Consider the following 23,319-nt stretch of genomic DNA (forward strand, 5'->3'; position numbering starts at 1 on the left):
ATTGCTACGGCAATTCCGGTCTTCACAATGTCGAGCTTTATGCTTCCGAAACAACTCCATAAGGAAATTAATTCCATAATTTCTAACTATTGGTGGGGTCGCAAAAAGGAGGAACGGAAAATCCATTGGATCTCGTGGGCAAAGATGTGCACGCCAAAAGAAGAAGGAGGCTTATGTTTCCGCGATCTTGAAAATTTATTGCCCTCTTAGCTAAGCAAGGTTGGCGCCTCATCAATCAACTCGACGCTCTTATTTCTCGGGTGTTAAAAGGAAAATACTTCCCGAATGAGTCCTTTTTAGAAGCTAAGCCCCATCCGAGCGGTTCATGGGCGTGACATAGCATCATCCGGGGAAGAGCAACGTTGGAAAAAGGTATGCGATGGCAATTAAGGTCCGGAAAGCAGATTTTAATAAGGACTGATGTGTGGATTCCGAAATCTTTCCCTTACAATATCGATGTAAATACAGTAGTTCCAACGCATCTGGTGACATCTTCGGACCTAATGGTGAACAACTCTAATTCGTGGGATGAGCAACTAATAAAATCTATCTTCAACGCTGACGACGCCAATGCAATTTTAGCAATGCCCATCAGCATCACTGGCGTCAGAGATAAACTGGTTTGGAACTTCACAAATTTCGGTATTTTTTTGGTCAAGACAGCTTATCATTCAGCCTTCTCAAATGCAAGGGACCATCGTCGACCAAGCCAGCATATCATAGCACAGGATAATTTTAGTTGGGAGACCTTGTGGAAACTGCGAATTCCACCAAATCTCAAATGCTTCCTTTGGAAGGCCCTGAACAATGGCCTTGTAGTCAATGGGAATATTCACAAGCGGGTTGTCTCTATTGCTGGAACGTGTCCGAGATGCTGCGAGAATGAATCCGTCCTTCATGTCCTTGTACGTTGCCCATTTGCGGAAGCGGTTTGGTTGGGCAGTCCCTTCAAAAATCTCATAACAGACCTTGGCAGCACACCCTTAAGGAGCTATGAAGTCATATTCAGCTAACTGAGAATAACACAGCTTTGAGAGACAATAATCTTATATAGTTTGCTTGGATCTTGTGGGCTATTTGGATTGGCAGAAATGCATTGATTTTTAGAGGAGAAGACACGGATCCTAAGAACACGCTGGTTGTAGCAGATAAGCTACTTAATGATTGCTTGACAGCTTTAAAGCCTGATCTACCAAGACTGAAAGAACCGCCTGATCCAATCCAGTGGATAGCCCCTCCGGAAAATGTGCTGAAAATTAATTTTGATGGCGCTTTCCACAAAAATCTAGGGGCTGGAGTGGGTGCGTGTGTAGCAAGGAATCATGTAGGGAAGCCAATTGCCTCAGCAGCGCAGAAGTATAGTCACGTTTCGTCTCCGGCAATGGTCGAGGCGATGGCATTACGAGAAGCTGTCCGGCTGGCCAGCAGCATAAGGCCCTCTGAGGTCATTTTTGAAGGGGACGCCAAAGGAATAATAGAAGCCATGAAAGACGGAGCAAAAACAGACACGACATGCGACGTTATTTTGCATGACTGCCGCATTATGTGTCAGACGCTTCCCTTAGTCTCATTTACTTTTATTAGGCGTGATGGAAATTGGTTGGCTCATTCTTTAGCCAAGAAGTCTCTTAGAGACGATTTGTTCCGGTGTAACTATCTAGCACAAATGATGCGGCTAGAATCGAGACTCTTGTAGTCGTTTATTTCTTAATGAAATTACCATCTTTTGACAAAAAAAGTATAGCGACATTCAAATTGGTTTTGGCCAATATAATCTATATCTATATCTATACTATATATAAAAGTACGGATGGGGGAGGGGGGCAAGAACTTTTACCTAATAGCCCTTTCTAATTTATTAGTTAATTAGATGTTTTAGTAATTTAGTAATTTACTATAATTAAATTAGATACTTAATTAGTATTAGAGTTATAATTTAATTAGGATACAAAATAAGGTAAACTGCCGTAAAAAAGTACTACAAAATAAGGTAATTGTTACTCTATTATATTAAAACTATTATTTTTACAGATTTTTAATCAGAATTTGATTTGATTAAGGATTGAAGAAATTAGCCTAAACGAAAAACATAACTGAAATAAAAGTATTAGAGTCCTAAGTATAATAAAAATAGTTAGTTATATAGTGAATAGAAGAACATAATTTAATTAACTAATCATCCAAACAAACAAGGCTGTACTGTACATACGGCAAAAAGAAAATTTTGGAATCTACTTATTAGTATATTTGTGCCTAACAATTTGTTTTGTTAGGTTGATAATTAAAAGTATCATATTTAATGTTAGTTTAGGAAATCGTTTAAATTTCTACCAGTGAATTATCCTTGTAATAAATGCTATCAAGATTAAGAAGTGGTGTATAGGATTAATAAAAAAAACTAACATATTAAATCTAAACAAAAACTGATTTTATATACAATTATAAAAATGGGTAATCTACACAAATCCCTCAAAAAAGGTACTATCTAATGTTTTTACCACAGCTTTTTTATTTTTGTAGTAATCTCTCAATAAAATTGAAAAGTTTTCACAATTCCCTCATAACCCAAAATAAACTAAAACATAAAAAAATAAGACAATTATGACCTTATACAAAACCGTGACAATAAACAGGAAAGAGTTTTTTTTTTCAGACAAAGAACCACAAATTACTTTATCTTCAACCTCCAGCATAATTCCGCCATTAAAACTCCAACAATTATTTAAATTTTGCTTATTCTTTTTTATGCCTCTAATTCACTATCATTGATGGTGGGAGAATGTCAGAGAGGCGATTACGGTGGCGGTGATGGGAGGATGCCCAAGAGGCGATGCCGGTGGTGGTGATGGGAGGATGCCGGCGAGGCGATGTCGATGGCGGTGATATGAGGATGGACGAGAGTTTTCCAAATCGGAATTAACAATGGCATTAGGAGATCCACGACACTGGCGTGATTCTAGCAACAATGTTGGCAGCGAAGAGACGAATAAGAGAAGGAATTGTAACTATGAGTGAGAGGAGAGGATATAAAACGGCGTCATTGATGAGGTTGCTTGGGGAAGAGCAAAAAAAAGAAGTAATGCAGTGTACTGCGTGTGCATGATAAGAAAGAAAGGAGAAGCATGTGGGCATACATATTAATTGTTGTAAAGAGCATTATTTATGTGGACATACTATACATATCATAGGCTCATAGTCAGTTTTTTTAGATATAATTATATTTAAATTTATTTTATATATATAGGAAATGTCACACTCTAATCCACTAGATGCAGTATAAATTTTATTTATATAGGAAAATTATGTTTTTTAAAAAGGATATTACTTGATATGTACATATTATTTCAGATTTATAAGTACGAATTATAAAGTTTAAAGTTGATTTGGAGTTTATTTTATGAATTAATTTTAATTTTATAATTATTTTATTAATATTTTTTAATTTTTTAATTTTAAGTTTATATTAAGTTCACATTGAGTTCATATTGGATTAATACCGATCATCGTATAAAATTTTAAATATTATTATAAGTTTATTTATCACTATATAAATTTATCTACGAAGTGTAAATTTTATAACATTATAAAGAGCACCAAGAAATTTTTTATAAAAAATTAAATTAAGGTAGTTCAGTTGATATAGGTTCATATCAGGTTGATTTTTGGTGTTATAAACTATCAAATACATTTCGCTTAAAAGAAATATTCAATTTATAAATTACACAAAATCTCAAAATTTATCTATATAAAATGTCAGTTAAGATTGTAAATAGCAGTAAGATAAATTTTATGAAAAAAATGAATTGAGATAGTTCAGTTGATATAGGTTCACATCAGGTTAACATCAGGTTGATTTTCAGTTTTATATACTGTCAAATACAACACACTTAAAAGAGATATTCAATTTATATATTACACTAAATTTCAAAATTCTCTCTATATAAAATATCATTTAAGATTGTAAACAGTAGTAGAACAAATTTTATTAAAAATTAAATTAAACTAGTCTAATTGATATAAGTTCACATACGGTTCACATCGGGTTTGTTTTCAATTTTGTAAATCGTTAATTACATTTCATTCAAAAATAGTTATTCAATTCTTATAATAGACTATATCTCAGAAAAATTTCTATATAAAATATTAGATAAGATTGTAAAGAGTAGTAAGACAAATTTTATAAAAAATGAATTAAGATAGTTCAGTTGATATAGGTTCATATCAGGTTCACATAAGGCTGATTTGTGGTTTTATAGACTAATATCAACTCATTCTAAATTAAATTAATAATAAATTAATTATAAATTAAAATTAATTCATTATAATCAAATTAATTTATTAAAGATTTACATTATAAAAGTAATTTTAAAAAGTAAAAAATAGACTAATTTTATATTAAAAGTAAACTTTTTAAAATGTTTTTACAATAGTGGGTGTGAACTTAATATAAACTTAAAACAAACTAATTTGATAAGAAACTTCTCTGTACATTAGACCCTACAATTTGTTACAATTTGATAGATTGTTGTCCTTAATTTTTACATTATCAAAAGACAAAAGAAGAAAATAATAGTCAAACAAACCTCAACTGTCTCATTTTTATTTTCTTCTCCATAATTCTTACCCCGTGGCACATTTAACCTTACAATTTTGGATTGGGATTCCCTCAAGTTCATTTTCAACTTGAGGGGGTCATGTTCAGATCTACACCGTTCATTATAAAATGAACGGCATAGATCAAAAAGATACAATTTTAATTAAATTAATCTACGCCGTTCATTTTATAATGAACGGTGTAGATCTGAACATAACCCCCTCAAGTTGAAAATGAACTTGAGGGAATCCCAATCCTACAATTTTCTGACTATTAGTAGTTTGTCCTCTCAAAATAATTTCACCTAAAGATAGCTCGACTAATCTCTAGTCATCCACACAATTTTTAAGATTATACACATATTCAAACTTTTTGATTAGTTGCCGATTAACAGACGACCATGATTCATTTTCTGGTTCAGCCAATTAAAAAATTTAACTGTAATTTGCATCAATGTCATATTCAAGGCTTCACCCACTATCCAATTGTAATCTTCCACTCTTTCACGTATATGAAAATCAACAGCCCAACTCTTCATAAAGCAAACCAACTCTCAATTTTTTTTATAACTGTAATCACCATCAATGTTATATCAAAGATTCCACCCACTACCCAATTGCAATCTCCCACTCCTTCACTTCTATGAAAATCAATAACCCAATTCTTCATAAAACAAACCAATTTTCAATTTTTTTTTCTGTAACTGTAATTGTAACACAATTTCTTCATTTCTCTTTTTTTTTTATTTCTCTCATTTTATGTCTTCAATAGTAATTATTTTCCATTAATTTAATAGTTCCGAACTTATGGTTGATGTTTTTAACGTTTGGTTAATATTTTTGCAGATGCAGCAGATCAAAGTGTAATGAAAGTAATGGAAAATAAGGTTATGAAGAAGAAGGGTGAAGTGGGGGAAATTATTGTGTGTAGTTGAAACACAATAGAAAAATATACCATAGGGATAAAATAGGAATGGAGAATATAAAAAGGTAGACATGAAAAACATTTTTAAAAATTGAGAGATTTCTGCAAAAAATAAAAACATGGGTCACTAACATAAATAATTGGAATTTTGAGGGATTCTATGTAATTTTCTCTATAAAAATTTGGCTTCATTGCAAAAAAAAATCACCAACTTTCACGTGTTTTTGGTATTTAACATAATCTTTTAATTTTGACAAAAAAGTATACGAAATGGCAAAATTTTGCAATTGAAGACACCAGCACGTTTTGCATATAAACCGGCACCATTTTAGATTAAAACGGCACCGTAGTGGATGTAAAATGACACTATTTCTTTAAAGGAAACACACTCATGGCCTTGATTGCAAAAAAATTGAAATTTCATGTTAAATATACCAAAATTAAAAAATTATGTTAAATACCAAAAACACTCGAAAGTTTATGATATTTTATGCATTTAAGCCTAAAAACTTTAAACGTCGGAAACATATAAATTTTTCAAAAAATTGTATTATTAGATATATTTATAAAATAAACTATTAAGATAATTATCAGAATTAGAATACTAATTATAGTAAACTATTTATAATACTATATCTAAACAATTGTCTAAAGTACTAATTAAAATAGACCATTTTAAATATTTAAATAATTATTTATTTATTTGAAAGTATAACTAAGATAAACTACTTCTAATAAATTAATATTATAATTACTATTTGATTTTATTTATTTATATTATGTATAAATAAGATTAACTATTGCCCATTAACTACCGATTGAATTATGATACGAGATTTTATAATTCAATATAATTTATAATTATAAAAATAATTAATTAACTAGCTATAAATATAACCATCCTAATTCGTTATAAATGCCGCTATTGTTATTTGACGAGTCACATTACAAGCCACGTGCGTAGAGCGAGACTAGTTATATATAAAAGCACGGACGGGAGGGGGGGGGGGGACAGACAAATTTACCGAATAATCCTTTTCAGTTTATTATTAATAAAGGTTTTATAGTCATTAACTAATTAGCTATTTAATTAATTACTATTGTAATTAAAGTACTAATTAGAATAGGTAGCTAAATTATCTCCAATTCAGTTTTAGTATATACTAATAAATAACTAAATTGTCTCCAAATTATTAAAAATACCTATCTTTTAGTTTGATTTAACTACAAAATTAAAATACTGTATTTAGTCAATATATTATTATTTAAATTTATATCTTATTATTTTTAAAAATATTATTAATAAAATTAAGTTAATTATTTAATTATGGTTATTATAAAACCAAAAGAAGAATAAATTCAGCATGAAAAAATATTTAATAACCAAATAAATTTACTAATATGTTTATTAACGAATTACGTTACGAGCCACTTGCATAGCACGTACTAGTACAAAGAAAAGCAGCCAAATTCTGAAAAAAAAAACAGTCAAAATAAATAAATAATAAATTAATTAATTAAATAAACAAAAAATAAAAACAAAAACCAAAACCCCACTGTTCTTCTTCTTCTTCTTCTTTCTCAGTCTTGTTTCTCTCTTTCACATTACTCCAAAAACCCTAATAAAAAATCGTCTCTCAATTCAGTTTCCATTTCTTTGAATAAATGAATAATAAATCACTCCTTCTTTCTTGAGTGATACAATTCTATCCCCATTTTATTTATTTTTCCCCACATTTCTCTCTGTACAATTTATTTTTTTTTGATTAATTATCAGCATAGAATTTTTCATTTTCATTTTTTTCTGTTTCAAATACATTTCAAAAATAAAATAAATATCTACTCTCATTTAATTGCTTCATGGTTGCGGTAGCTGAGATTGTGGTCGATTCCGGTGTTGCAAATAGTGATCATCATAATTCCGATTCGAAATCGGAATCGGAATCGGAATTTAATGTGCAGAGACTTGTGGAGATGTTTACGAAATTGAATCCCTTAGCTAAGGAATTTTTCCCTTCTTCTTTTAATAAAACCCAAAACCTTTTCAATCTCAACAATTTTGCTGTTCATAATCATAATAAGCAATCCTTTCCTAATAATGACAACATCAGTCGAAGGGTAAAATTCAGTTACTCTCTCCATTTTTGTACTCATTTTTAGTTACTGTAACTTTTTATCCGCAATTGTATTTATTTTAATGTAGAATTGTGGTTGTTTTTGTCAATTAAGTTTCTTAATTGGTGTATTTTATCATCATTTTTGTTACTTTTTTGTCAATTGGTTTGATCTATTACACTCTAGTTTCTCATAATATAGTTTGAATTTTCAATTTTATAACTTTAATGTAGCAGCTAGTGACTCGTATCGCGTAGTGTTTGCATTTTTTTAAAATGTGAGTAGGTTTATGTGATGTTGCGACGGGTGTAGATTTTTGAAGGAATTTTGTACCTTGTGCTATCCTTTTTTTGGATGTGATTGGTTATTGTTTCCTTTTATATTTTTCAGAGAAGAAATAATTATAACCAGGGGAAGAGGAGGTTGAATGGGAGAGGTTATAGAGCGAACAAGATGATAGTATTAGACGAACTGTATATGTTTCTGATATCGACCAGCAAGTGAGTTCTTATTATTTATGTTGGTATTGTTATGTCATCATGATGTCTAGCGGTTATAGTAATGTTCAATTATTTCTGAATTTGGATGGAAAGCTGTGATATTAAGCTCTTCCTTTTCAATTTAGGTAACTGAAGAGAGGCTTGCTGGGTTATTTAGTAATTGTGGACAAGTAAGTTTGCAATACTTGCCTGACTTTGTATATTTGTCTTGAACTCTCCTTCTATCTTTGCAATGACAGTACTTTAATATTCCAAATTAAGAACTTAATTCTATGCTAGTGCCATGCAGCAATATCTTTATATGCATGGAAATTGACTTCCTTAAAAACAGGGGCAAAGCCGGAATTGTTTAAAAGGGGGGTGGATTTTATTTTTTATATAAAACAAAAAATAAGGTGGTTAATAAATATTAAGAAGAAATTTAATATGTGCTATTTAGCCGAAATAATTTAATTTATTAGTTTAATTTTTTGGAAAGGTGGTCAACTGACCCCCTTCCCAACCATGCGGCTCTTTTGTTCCTTTATTTATTTATATATTCATCCTAAAAGACGAGAGCCAAATATCGTAGTGTTTATTTGATCTTTCATTTTTCAAACTTTCTTTAAAGTTCAACTTTTTTGTTTGACTGAAATGAATTTTCTGTTTCGTTACCATATTGATATCTTTCTACTTGAGAAGCTGGAAAGGATTTAGCCATATTGACACTGTTAGAGTTCGTGCCTCCCTTTGTTCAGCTTAGGCACTCTTTAGAAATAGTCTGATATGTTTAAGTTAATTTTTTATTGAATATCAACATCATTTTGTGTTTTATAAATTCTATCACTTCCTTTGTTTTGGTGGTGAATCTAAATGTGTATAAATGGAGTGAGGGAGTAATTAATATGTAAGGTAAGGGTATGTTTTATGCGCCTATATGCTGTCGAGGAAAGCTGTGTTGCATCCTCTATTTCTCGAACTCTGTTCGATTAAATTCACTGCATGCATCAACGATCTTTATTGGTTTATATATGTTTCCTTTTCTATACTAAACAATTAATAACTATTTGTAATTTAGTATATCCGGATGAATTTGTAAAGTAAATTATTATCAAAGCTTTTTAGGACACTAAAATAACAAGACAAAAACCTAGAAGTAAATGTAATAAAGCATGCAGAGCAGAACTCAAGAGTTTAACATGTTCATAAACTGCATCATGACTTACAAACAACACTGGATATATTTATTTTGAGGATAATTGTTACATGTTCTATTGGTGAACTACTATTATTTCAAATCAAACCAAATTCTCATCTCATCTCTATTATTATAAAGATATTATATCCTTATTGACTGAATTTAGGCTGTCCATAGAGATGAAGAGTTCTTGTCCTTCTAGGCTTAGCACTCTCATATTGGATAATAAGATCATGAAATTCTTTGTCCCTAGATGCATCACCATTGCCTTTAAACCACGAGTACTTTTGCATGAACCTGGTTTGGACGATGCACTTACATTTTTAACTGGAACTGAAGGTTGTGGATTGCCGAGTCTGTGGAGATCCACATTCGGTTCTTCGTTTTGCTTTTGTGAAATTTGCTGATGAGCGTAAGTTCAAATTATGTTCCTTAAGAGTATATGGTGATTTTGTATTTTGCTATTTTCCACACCTAATCGAGTCTTTACTAATAGACGGTGCAAGAGTTGCTTTAACCCTTGGTGGGACAATGCTGGGTTACTATCCAGTTCGAGTCTTACCTTCAAAAACTGCCATTCTTCCAGTGAATCCTACATTTCTCCCTAGGGTACGAATAAATATTTTGTTGCATGTTTGTGGATGTTATAGCTTTAGATTGCATGCTCCATAGATGTTTTCTGATTAACTTACAAAATGCAGTCAGAGGATGAACGGGAGATGTGTTCTAGGACAGTATACTGTACAAATATTGATAAGAAGGTAAATACCAACAAGTTAAGTGATGGAAATTTCATATCTTAAATAGAACTGTACGAGTATTCTTTTCCTTTTTATGGATTATATTCTTATTTTGTCCCTTCTATTTTGCTAGTCTTATAGCAGTATAGCTTATTCCTCTAGATTTTCTAGTTAATGTAATCATTGCAAATGCAGGTTTCTCCAGCTGAAGTAAAAACTTTCTTTGAGTCAACATGTGGTGAGGTGAGAACAGAACCAAGATACACCCCTTCTGCTAAAAACTGACATGGCTGTAAAAGTAAGAACCCTTTATTAATGTTTGATTTACAGGTTACTCGCTTGAGGCTTCTGGGGGATCATGTCCATTCAACTCGCATAGCTTTTGTCGAATTTTCTATGGTAAGTTAATGGTTATATTTTTGAAGTGTAATTTCAGAAAGTTGCATGATGTTAGAAAGCCTGCATATGCTTATTCATGAGCTCTAATGCCTATCTCCAAACATAATTTTATGCATGTATTTGTCTATGCTGTTGTATTTTAAACCTACTATAACACTGCTGTTACTGTAACCTGTCGAGTTTGTTGTGTATGTATGTGCTTTTTTTGTGTTTCTGTTTTTGAATAATATTTGCCTTGGTGTAATTTTCTTTTGAAGTTATATGTTCTAATCCAATTAAACTCCATCTAATAGCATGTTTTATATCATTTTAAATTTGTTTTAAAATAAAGGTCCAAACATTTTTGTGGCTGGAATCAACATTCCTTTATAATTATTAGAATGAATCTAGGCATCAATTCTTGTGACTAAAATTAAGTGTTGATAATTTAAAACCTGATTATAACTAACTGTTCAATAATTTTGTTACAGAAGAAAAATATTGTTTGAATGCATTTCACATTATGAAACGGAACAATAACGAGCTCACAAGGATACAGTGCCGAAATTGGCTACGACTATTTAGACTTCCATATGAGTTTCTTACATCTTCTTGGGCCCACATACATTTAGTTATTAGCTATAGAACAATAGTTCTATCTTCTTTCATTTTTAAATTTTTGAACTGTCAGTTGCTTTCCTGTAGTTTTTATTTTCTTTAAGAAGTTTGATATTTCATATTTTTAAGAGTTAATGTCATAAAAATTCACCAACTTTACAGGTTTTTTCATTTTAATCACGCAGTTTAAATTTTCTCATTTTCATACACGAACTATCACTTTTTCTCAAATTCATATATTGTGCTGAGGTGTCACGGCTCTATTGGTGTAATTTGTTGAAGTGGAGGTCATTTTACACCAATGAATGGGTGCCACCTCAGCACCATGCATGAATTTGAGAAAAATTGGTAGTTCGTGTATGAAAATGAAAAAAGTTAAACTGCGTGATTAAAATGAGAAAACGTGTAAAGTTCGTGATTTTTTTTGACATTAACCCTATTTTTAATTATATCTTTTACTAATAATATAATCCATGTAACTGTAAAGTGTTTTCTTTATCCACCAAGAAAACCATTAGTATATTGAACTTTGATCATTTTTTTTCTTTTTCAGAATAATATAAGTTATTTGTTTATTCAAGACCATCATATTTCTAACCACATTGAACCAATGATCAACTTTGACCTTTCGACATGACATTTGTCATTTGCAAGTGACATCCTGCCAATAGATTACTGAGGGAGTTAATAAAAGTTTTGGAGAAGCGCTTTGGGAAACAAATGGCTAAGAGCTTAAGGCAATGTTTATAGAAGTCATAAAAAATAAATAAAAAATCATGCATAAATGTATTTTAAATGTAAAAGAAAAAGAAGATGCATAAACCCAACTTAAGTAGTTTAAATGTTTTCTAAATCTAAATTTAAAACTAAAGAGCACAATCATCATATTGCTAAATCCTAATTTTAGAATTACCCATCATCATCAAGCTTAACAAAATCATCTGAAAAATAATATAAATTATTAAACAAGTGCTTAGTTTTTTTTTTTTGAAATCATCAAATCTCATTAAATCGAATATGAAACAGTTACATTTGTAAGAAATTCGGAATAATTCGAAAACTAAATCCGATAACCTGACATGGAACAGACAACATGCTGCCTGATTCGCAGATCTTACTTACGAAAATAAAAATAAATTATTAACTGTTTCGCTAAATAAGTGCAGTCTTCGATCACTCGTCGATCAAAACTTATCCAATCACCCACAAACTCAGAGCATTCCATTCAATCACCACTTGATAACTCCTTCATAAAAAAGAGACAGCAAACTCCTACATAAAAAGGAGACAACAAACCTTTCACAGAGAAAGGACAACAAACCTTTCATAATGAAAGGACAACATAAAACATTCAGAAAAAAAAAAAAAAAAAAAAAAAAAAAAAAACAAACAATGAAAAACAAATAAAACTAATATAGCTCATAAACGATTCCATTTTATTGATGAAAGATCTTCGATCTATCTTCACTTCTTGGTAAATGAATTGCGCTTCGTTGATAGGTTTTAATCCATCAAAAAAATGAAAAAGAGTCGCTATTTATTATATTCTATCAAATTAAAATAACATAAATAAAGGGATGGCTACCGTCAACAACAAAAATCAAACCATTGACGGCAGCCGGAGAAGAAATAAGAAGAAAACTCTTGGCGGCTAGGGTTTTTTTAGAGAGAAAAAAGAGGTTTTTAGGTTTTTCTTTTTTATCTACTTAGATTGGCAGACTACATAATTTGAAAGGGAAACAAATATAACAAGTGCTTAGTTAAATAATCCAATGAATAACATAAATACCTGTTACTCAAATAAGTCTAACTCACAACACCATAAATCAAGATAAGCTTACTGCTGTATTATTATAAAAAAGTTTATTTTATTGCTAAAAAAGTTACAGCAATTATCGAAATAGAATAACAGTAAAGATAAACCTAATGCAATAATAATTAAAATAAGCTTAATAAAATTAGTGACAAACCCAAAAAAATTAATTATAAAATTACTCATAAACACCACAAAAAAATATTTATCAGAAAAATAGTGACAACATAATTGAAAACGAATAAAAATTGAAAAAAAAAAAACAAAAAGAAGAAATTTGAATATAAAAAAGAGTGAAATTGGAATGTAAGCTTAGTAACTATGATTATAAGCTTAGTAATAATAGGAGTAAAGGTAAGAGTCATTTTAGAAAGAGAAAATTACAGGAATGGGCTAAATAAGGGCCTTTCTTACAAAAATGCTAAGGCTTCTAAATTCTTTCATCAATGCTAACTTTTTCTTTACTTTTTTGAGCTGATAACGGTTAAATATTACAATGCATACCTAATTGATCTCAGCCTTACATGTGGCACATGATTAAAAAAATCACTTACTTTTTGGATGCCCAATTATTCATCACTTGCCGCAACCACCACTTGCCCTAATTTCTTCTTTCTCTCTCCTTATGAGTGGCACAGTAACTGTAATCTAATTCTTCTCTTCTTCGTCATTTGTCCAAAATTGCCATTAGAGGTGAAGACTGTTGTTGCGATCCGTCCACCGTCGCTCAAGCTTTTTGTTCATTCACCATTATTTATCACTTGCATTTTGGTGACGATGGAACTACTGGGGATGACGGTACCGTCGATTGGGGGGAAGGAGCAAAATAAGGAATAAAATCAAGAAATTTCAAAATCTCTGCATTCTATAGTCTTGAGAGTTGCTAATAGCATGCAAGAGTAATTGACCAAAGCATTCATTAACAAATAATACTTCCCTATTATTTTGTTCTTGATTTTGCCTCCTATTTAACTTTTAAGTGTTTAATGTGTCATATTATAAGACTAATTCATTTATGATTTAAATTTGTTTACAACAAATTCAACTCATATTGTATATTTAATTATGTACGCCTAAAGTTATGATAATCTAGTTTAGTGGAATGGAGAAGTTCAAACTTCAAAGGGATGAGCAAGTGAGCATGCATGATGGGTGTATAGACTGTTACCAGATTCAATCTTTTTATTTTTAATTGCGTGAATTGTATGTAGCAACTGGTAATGGTTTGGGTGGCTGTTGATGGGATGGATTAAATTAGTGAAGAGATGAGTTGTAGGTTGTTTAAATGAGAGAACTGGGTTGTCAGATTTTGGTGTTTTTCTTGAAAAAATGGTGGGTATGAGTTGGGATTGAGTTGGGATAGAAATGTATATATAAATAGAGTTTAATTTAATTCATTTCAATTTTTAACCATAAAGTTTAATATATATTAGGTGTGTATTTTAAGATACAATGGGTACAAATAGTGTATTATATGTGTATCTTGTATAAATTCTATGATAATTATTAGTATTGTGTGAATTCTATTTTTTTTTATAAATTCAAACAAAAAAACTAAATTTTTTTTATGTATTTTGATTAACAATATGTCATGTATTAAAAATGTATCTGAAACGTATCATGTATTTATAATATCTTAAGAGATGTATTATTTTTTATACATTATATATTATGTGATATATATTAGAAATGAAAGGCTTTGAAATTGTAATATATCAAGAGTTGTTCCTCTTGAGAATTAACAAGACTCCCGACTGTCTTTTTGATGTATTGTTTAGTATACAAAAAATAAACGTTAAATAACTGAAAAATAAAAAGTTGTAAATGTTTACTTTTTTTTATATAAATTCAAAGATTAACTTCAGCTTGTTTATGACGACATTATATTATTATTGGTTCATCTTTTTTATTTATATATCATGTATATACATATTGGATACATCTATGATACATTATAAATATATCACCTAATACGTCATAGATATACCACCTGTAAATTATAGATACATTACTGATACATTATAAATACATTAATAATACATTACCGATACATCGTTGATACATCGATCGATTTTATACTAGTGAACTAGCCCATACAAGTGATAGTTATATGCTAACGCGAGTTCATATTTTGATCACAAATCGATTTAATTATTTAGCTCGAGCGAGTGTTAGAAAATGAGACCATCATTAAAGCATCCCCTCGATACATTGCAAACTGAATTGTTTAAAAATTATAATTTTTTTTTATAAAATAATTGTTAAGTTAGGATACATTCTAGATACATCTTTAATATATAATTTCTACATTGTAATTTTTATATTACAATAGATGGATTATTAAAATTATATTTAGTGTGTATTATTTATGTATCGTAGATGTATTATTAAAATTATATTTAATTATATATTATTTTTGTATTTTGATATGTATTGTGTATAAATAATGTATTGAAAACGTATCAATTGTGTATTTTGTACTATATGATATCTATTAACACATTATTTGCTGATTTTTTTCTATCTTTTTTTTCTATAATTGATGCCTCAATAGTGTATTTAATTTTTTTTAAATGTATCTAATATGTATTTAGAGTTGTTTTTGAAATTGATTTTCATATATAAAACAAAAAAATTGTATATAATTTATACTTTTTCTTATAAATATGTTTTATATGTGTGTTTGAGATATTTTTTAAATATTTTTAAATCAATACTTTTTACTATATAATTCGCGATATATATTTTTTTAATATATATAACATGCTAAATACGTTAGTAATACATAATTTATATATTTTTAATACATGTTACATGTATATATTTTTAAACGTATTTGATTGATACATTATTTTCCAACTTTTATGTGTTTATTTTTATATAAAAAATATTGATAAAAATTGAGCTAAAAAAATCATATGTTTTTTTTTATCTAAAATTATTATTTTTATGCTTTAATTTATAGAGAATAGTAAAGTATCAAGATGTTATTGATGCATGAATTTAATTGGAGAAGATGAAAATATAAATTAATAAAATTTTATCATATTTTTGTAAAATTAAAAAAAACAGTACTTTTAAATTTTTTCCTCATTTATATGTATATATTTACATTTTTATTAATACTTGAGCTATATGGTATATATTAATGCTTTAGTTTTGTTAATTATTTTCAATTAGAAAATAAATCCTATAATGTTTGGTTGAAGATCTGTACATATCATTATAAAAATTATTGTTGGTATTAGTGTTTATGTGGCGCTTATTAGTTGGTTTATTTTGTTAAAAAATATAATCACGTGTTGTTGTAGCACCTTCTCCAACTGATGATGTAAGCGCAAGTGTGCCTTCATCTCTCATGCGACGTGGCAGTCTAAGAATGAGTATGTATTGGTTGTAATTCGTCATGTTTTATAGGTGGTGATGTAATATTCTAGCAAAATACGTAATGTTGTTATTTTCTTTCTTTTTTTGTACAGTTTTGTCATTTTCTCTTTTAGAAAGTGTACGTGGATGTACCACAAAATACCCAATTTAGGTATTAGTGACTTGATCCTTCAAAATATGGTGGATGTAAAGAGGATGTTAGTTATAGGATTAAACCCATGTGGATGAAGTGGAATAGTACCTCGAGAGTTCTATAGTATTGTAAAGATCCCAAGTAAGTTAAAGAGCAAAGTTTGCCATGCTGCTTTATGACCATTAATGATATATGGACACTACAAGAAACTTGATTTTTGGAAACATGAGTTGTCGTTGTGAAAACCCAAAATATGGTTGTTAAAAGTTTTTAATAACGACAAATGTGGTTGTGCGTGTTGGCGTAATGTAATGTTTTTTATAACGACTTTTTTAAATAATGGTCGTTGCTATAAGTTTTACAAAATCTATAAGATTGGTTGTTAAAAGTTATTAGTAACTATAAAAAGTCGTTGTCAAAACATTATAATATTAATTATTATTTAAATATGTTATATAATTTTAGAATTTTTTTATTTTTATAATTTAGAATTCAATTATTATTAAAATTTAATATTTTTTACTTTTTGATTGATATATTACAATGAAGGATGGGTTTGTTTTATAGTGAGAATGCATCATTCTCATTTCACTTATTTTCAATGTGGGATTTTCACTATTCCTTCTTTCTTTTAGCAACGAAATTATTTGTCGTTGTGAAATGATAATATTTAAAAACGACAAATATTAAATCGTTGGTAAAGCAAATAATTTACAATGATATGATTAGTTGTTGTAAAAAAATTATTTTTAAAAACGATATAAATTAAGTCGTTGCTAAAAGTATAACTTTTAATAACGATTTTATTAGGCGTTGTAAAATAATTATATTTAGAAACGACATTAAAATAATCGTTATAAAAGGTATATGTATTGTAATGATTTTAATGGTTGTTGTAATAGATCGTTGCTAAAACTCACTTTTCTTGTAGTGGGAGCGAGCGTTGTGTGATGATAGAACAAATAATCTTCCTTGAAGATTGACTGCGGCGAGATGAAAATGTTAATATTGATATGTAGACAAATAAGGTTAGATAGAATTCATAACTAGTGAATGAGGGAGAAGGTGATAATAGCTTCTATTGAGGATATCTTGAAGGAAGGCAGGTTAAGATGGTTTAGGCATGTGAGTAGATGAGATCTATAGATACTCCAGTTAGAAAAATTGATTAGAGTAGTAGGAAAAAAGGAAGTGGTGGGCGAAAGTTTGGAGGAGATTAATTTAAGATGTTTTGAAGATATTTTAAACCAGTCAGAAAATTTGACCCAGAATTGTGCTGTTTGAAATAGAATAAATCCGTATAACCGACTTTCACCAACTTGGGATGTTGAGTTGAGTTTAGGACCATTCTATTTGTAAAAATATAAATCAACTTTATTTATAATAATTTTTTTTCAGTCATAGTATAAAAAAAGTACATCCCCATATTTTGTCCTGGTCCATAACCGCAAATTGCTGTCAGTTTTGTCGCAACAGAGGTTCTGTTTGACCTTAGATAACTATCAGTCCTGTGTGACAACTCTCACTGATGTAATTGCTGATCATTAAGGTGCAAAGAAAGCTCATATGGTTTACTTGCATTTCATTGCGTTTTACTAAGTTGTGGACAATATGTAGGCTTACAAAAGTATTTTAACTTTGTGTCACATGAAAGTGCTCGTTGGGTTTTAGTAATTTTATATACATACATACTTAAATATTTAATTAATTTTCTGTCCTCGTCGTGTCTTGTGTCTCATTGAATATAGAAAATGCCGTTCTCCGTGTCCGTTCTCGTACCCATTCCCATATCCGTGTCACTGCTTCATAGAAGAATAATCAAAATAATTTTCAATTATTTCTTAGTTTTTTTGAAATGAGCTGTGGGATCAAATTGACAAAATGGCAGAAGGATGAATCTCAATTATTTCTTAGTTTTTTTGGTGATGAACCAGAGGGTTCTATCGGTTCAACCGGTCAATGAATTTTTGGTTCTTATGGGGTTTTCTATTTCAAAGAGGTTGAACTGAAAGTCCAGTTTTCATCAGAAGAACCAAATTGGACTGGCCTCTAGTTTGCGGTCGAACCAGTTGAATCAGCCAGTCCAGTTCGGTTCTTAAAACATCGCTTTAATGGTATAATTTGTAGTTATATGTTACCAGTCTTGGTGGACCAAGGTTAAGATGGCAAACTAAATGCATGGAACATGCAGCATGATGTTCTTGGAGTAGTGATGTTGCAGATTATTTATTAGGGGAAAGATAATTCGTTTGCTGTTGAGCAAATGCTGATGAAACTGTTTTCTAGTTTGGAAGACCCAAGTTCATGTTGATTTTAATGTATACTTTCCATCATTATAACTGTGACTGTTGGCTATAGGCCCTTATTTTTTATCCCTTGTTTTGATGATAACTAAAGCCCACTAATGTGTTAATTGGATTATTGCAAGGCCCAATTTCTAGAAGCATCTTGATCTTTCCTCTAGCAACAATGATGGAGGGTATTTTCGGAATCAGCTTGAAAAATACCAGCCCAGCACTATCAGGTTGTCAGTGTACCTTGCACTGCAATCAGGCTGCCAGCACTACCAAACAAACCTGAGCTCAACCTGATTGGCCAGATCAGCCTAGAATAGGCTCCTCCTCTTGTCACCATGTACACCTTGCATAGAGGATAAGAATTGAAGGAATATCCTGATGTGACTCAGCCCTACTCTCTAGAAGATTCTTGGAGTCTATAAAAGTGATTCTTCTCCATTTGCAAAGGTGTGGGAAATCAAGTGAAAAAGATCAAGTTTCCACATTCTCAAGAGCTTTCAATCCTTGGTGATTTATCTCAAAGAAAACTAGGAATAGTTTGAGTGAGAGTTCATACCATCTTTCTGTAATCATCTTGTGAGGAATAGAATAGGTTCTGGGTAGAATCAGATTTATTCTTCAAAGGGTATTAGTTTGCTGAAGCTATCAAATCAGCTTGTAAGTTACAGACTAGCTTCTGGGTAGAACTAGGGTTGTATTCTTATTGGCTTTATCTCTAGCCCGTAATAGAGATCTAAGAGTGGAATACTTAAGGATGGGGATCCTTAAGGAGTGGATGTAGGCAGGGTTGCCGAACCACTATAAAAATCTGGTGTTCAGTTTTATGCTTTAGTTTCTGCTTTATTTTAGCTTCATCTAAAACTGTTTTTGAAAGAAAGCTTTTCTTTAAAACTAAAAATAACTTTCCATTATCTCTGTTTTTATACTCTGTTAAAAAGGTTTTCATAAGTCTATATCACGCAGCTCTCAAACTGATCCATATTTGATTAGCTTGTGAAGACTTTACATTCATCAGGGCGAAGCTATTCCATTAGCTTTACATATTTAAGCAAAAGTTTTTAAGTCTCAATTCACCCCCCCCCCCCCCCCTCTTGAGCTACTGCTGGACCCAACAATTGGTATCAAAGCAGGTTATATTCGCTCAAGCTAATATTCCAGCTTGCCAAAGTGATCCTAATGGCTACTAGCTCAACAGGCGTTTCTAGTGCTTCTGGGGTACCAGAAGGGAGTTCAGTTTCGAGACCTCCACTCTTTAATGGATCTAACTATGATTGGTGGAAAAATAGAATGAAAAATTTTATGCAGGCCTATGACATTGAATGCTGGAGAATCATTTTGAAAGGAATCACACCTCCATCACTTACTGAATTAAATGGAACTAGAAGAGAAAAGACTGAAGAAGAGTACACCGATGAAGATTGGAAAGCTGTTCAGCTCAATGCCAAAGCTATCAACATGATTCATTGTGCACTAGATGCCACCGAGTATAATCGAATTCGAGGATGCTCAACAGCAAAAGAAGCATGGGAAATACTTCAAACCACGTTTGAAGGAACAGATCAGGTTAAAGAATCTAAAATCAACATGCTAAAGAGACAGTATGAGCTGTTCCAGATGCAACCTAATGAATCTATTCAGGAGCTAAGCACTCGCCTTTCAAATATTGTAAATGGAATGAAGAGTCTCGGGGAAAATATAAGAGAAGAAGAACTTGTGAAAAAGGTTATAAGATCTCTTACCGATAAATGGGACAGCAAGGTAGATGCCATCTTTGAAGAAAGAAATCTAAAAGATTACTCCCTGGACGAGCTAATGCGTTCGCTGTTCACTCACGAGCTAATTAAGAAAGGGAAAGAGTCAGTCTTCAATAAAAAGAAGAAAACTGATCTAGCTCTAAAAACTGTCAATCAAGAGAGTGATTCAGATAACTCAGAAGAAGAAATAGCTCTCATGACTCGAAAGTTTCAGAAGATATACAAGAAAGGTGGAAGAAGATACAGGAATGACTTAAAGAAATCATACAATCCCAGACCTGAAGCTAAGAAGGAAACACTGGAAGCTAACTGCTTTGAATGTAACAGCCCGGATCATTTCAAAGCTAACTGCCCAAAGCTAAAGAAAAGATATCGGAAAGAAAGATTTGATAGAGCTATGAAAGCCACATGGAGTGACAGTGAAGCATCCAGCTCAGAAGAAGAAACACCAGGAAATGCCATTGTTTGCTTAATGGCCAAAATAGGAGAAGAGTGTGATCCCCAAGACAATGCTGAAGGATCTCAACCTAATCAATGTTCAGAAGCTGACAGTTCAGAATCTGATCGTGAGGTAAAAACTCTTGACATTAGCTCTCTTGATCTTCAAGATTTATATAATGCTCTTTTCAAAGAATACACCAAGGTTTCTTTAAAATATCTAAATCTAAAAGGAAAATACAAGATCGCAGAAGCTGATAACTTGACTAGCCAGCCTGACCATGCTAGCGCTAATCAAACTAATCAACTTAAGACTGATGTTGATCAGATTGAAACTAATCTCACTCAGCCTTCGAGCGATCTGATTGAAGAGCTTAGACACTCTAAATCCCAAATCAGATTTCTCCAAACTGAACTTGAAGGTTCAAACAATGTTAAGAAAATGTTTGCTAGACTCAATGAAAATTTGAAAATCAAAATCGTTGGCTTAACTCGAGATCTTGAGACTTTCACAAAAGGTAGATCCAATCTTGACATGCTCCTTGGAACTACTGATATGCACTTATCTAAAAGCAAAGCTGGCATTGGGTATGATCCTTTAAAAATTCAAGAACCCAAAGCTACTCAGTTTGTGAAAGCCATGGTTGGCCCATCTCGATCTAACTATCAAGCCCAACCTTTTGTCACTAAAGAATCTTGCTTTTACTGTAACCGAAAAGGCCACTCAGATAAATTTTGCAATTTCAAAAAGAAATCCACTCAAGGTACTCAGACTCGGAACAACTTATATGTCAAAGCTAACCCATCAGGACCCAATTTAGCTTGGGTACCTAAAACTAACTGATCTTTTCAGGTTTGCCTAAGGAGCAAAAAGGCACATGACAACTGGTACGTGGACAGTGCATGCTCTAGGCATATGACGGGTGACAAATCCAAGTTCACCCAGCTCAAACTAAATGAAAGAGGATCAGTTAGCTTTAGAGACAACAGTCAAGCTAAAATTATCGGTTCAGGAACTATTGGGACTAATCATCCTATCGAAGATGTATCTCTGGTCAGTGGGTTACAATTCAACCTACTCAGTGTCAGCCAATTACGTGACAAAAACAGAAGAGTGATTTTTGAACCTAACAAATTCGAAGTTCAAGACTTGTCTAGCAACCAAACTCTAATCACAGGAGATAGAGTAGACAACATATATCTCATTGATCTAGAGAAACTTAATGAGTCTGATCGATGTCTCGCTACCATTGAAGAAAATTGTTGGCTATGGCACAGACGATTAGGCCATGCAAGTATGAAGCTAATCAGCAAATTATCCATCTATCAGCTTGTGGAAGGTCTGCCCAGCCTAAAATTCGAAAAAGATTCCATTTGTGATGCATGTCAAAAGGGGAAGCAAACCAGATCATCCTTCAAATCTAAAGGACAGCTAAACTCTAGTAGACCTCTGGAGCTACTTCACCTTGACCTATTCGGTCCAATCACTCCAACTAGCTTGGGAGATGAAGCCTTTGAGAAATTCTCAAATCTCTGCAAAAGAATTCAAAACCAACAAGGGCTAAAGATTTCCACCGTTCAAAGTGACCATGGAAGGGAATTTGAAAACAAGCTATTTGAGGAGTTTTGCAACGACAATGGAATCACTCACAACTTCTCAGCACCTAGAACTCCCCATCAAAATGGAGTGGTAGAGAGAAAGAACAGAACCCTTCAAGAAATGGCTCGAACCATGATCAATGAAGCCAAGCTACCCAAATACTTCTGAGCCGAAGCTATTAGCACAGCCTGTTACATTCAAAATAGAGCTTTGGTAAGATCTATTCTGAAAAAGACTCCTTATGAGCTCTGGAAAGGTAAAACTCCAAACTTAAGCTATTTCAAAGTTTTTGGTTGTAAATGTTTTATTCACAATAACAACAAGAATCAGCTTGCTAAATTTGATGCCAAAGCTACTGAAGGTATCTACTTAGGTTACTCAGATCATAGCAAAGCTTATAGAGTCTTCAACAAAACATCACTTGTTGTTGAAGAATCTATTCATGTTGTTTTTAGCGAAACTAATCCCTCTCTATCAAGGAGAGAATCTGTTGATGATGAAGAAACAGGTTCAAACCAAGAAAAGACACCTCAAGCTAATGAAACAGCTCAATCTGGAGATACAACTACAGAACTGTTCAATCAGGCTCAACCTGGTAATGATCGGCAAAAGGAGTCTCTGAAATGGGAAGATGATCAGCAAGCTAATGATCTCCAAACTAATAATGACCAACAGATCCATACTGATCTACCAACCGAATGGAGATACCACAAAGATCACTCTAAAGAAAATCTTCTTTCCAGCCCTTCAGACAGGCTAGTTACAAGGAGCAAACTGAGAAATATGATAGGAAACATAGCCTTTGTATCCAAGATCGAACCAAAGACAATTGAAGAAGCTGAAGCTAATGA

General features: G+C 31.6%; 2 protein-coding genes across 2 annotated transcripts; both read left to right on the forward strand.

Annotated features, from left to right (window-relative positions):
• Positions 1 to 7,106: 7,106 nt before the first annotated feature.
• Positions 7,107 to 17,780, forward strand: LOC126669235 (polyadenylate-binding protein-interacting protein 9-like). Its single transcript, XM_050362649.2, is given in 10 exon segments — positions 7,107 to 7,636; positions 8,024 to 8,078; positions 8,081 to 8,133; positions 8,259 to 8,303; positions 9,650 to 9,722; positions 9,807 to 9,919; positions 10,012 to 10,071; positions 10,246 to 10,293; positions 10,381 to 10,449; positions 17,311 to 17,780. Coding segments are annotated over 10 exon segments (819 nt in total). The 5' UTR covers positions 7,107 to 7,378; the 3' UTR covers positions 17,356 to 17,780.
• A 2,072-nt stretch (positions 17,781 to 19,852) lies between these two features.
• LOC130015117 (uncharacterized) lies at positions 19,853 to 21,712 on the forward strand. The gene has a single exon (XM_056104668.1). The coding sequence runs from the start codon at positions 19,853 to 19,855 to the stop codon at positions 21,710 to 21,712; it is 1,860 nt and encodes a 619-aa protein (XP_055960643.1).
• Positions 21,713 to 23,319: the final 1,607 nt, after the last annotated feature.

Source organism: Mercurialis annua, linkage group LG2 (assembly GCF_937616625.2).
Source record: "Mercurialis annua linkage group LG2, ddMerAnnu1.2, whole genome shotgun sequence".
NCBI classification, from domain to species: Eukaryota; Viridiplantae; Streptophyta; class Magnoliopsida; order Malpighiales; family Euphorbiaceae; genus Mercurialis; species Mercurialis annua.

Bases quoted from the DNA above. Each gene is read 5' to 3' on its own strand.
- LOC130015117 (XM_056104668.1), top strand. From the start codon at position 19,853: ATGGCTACTAGCTCAACAGGCGTTTCTAGTGCTTCTGGGGTACCAGAA.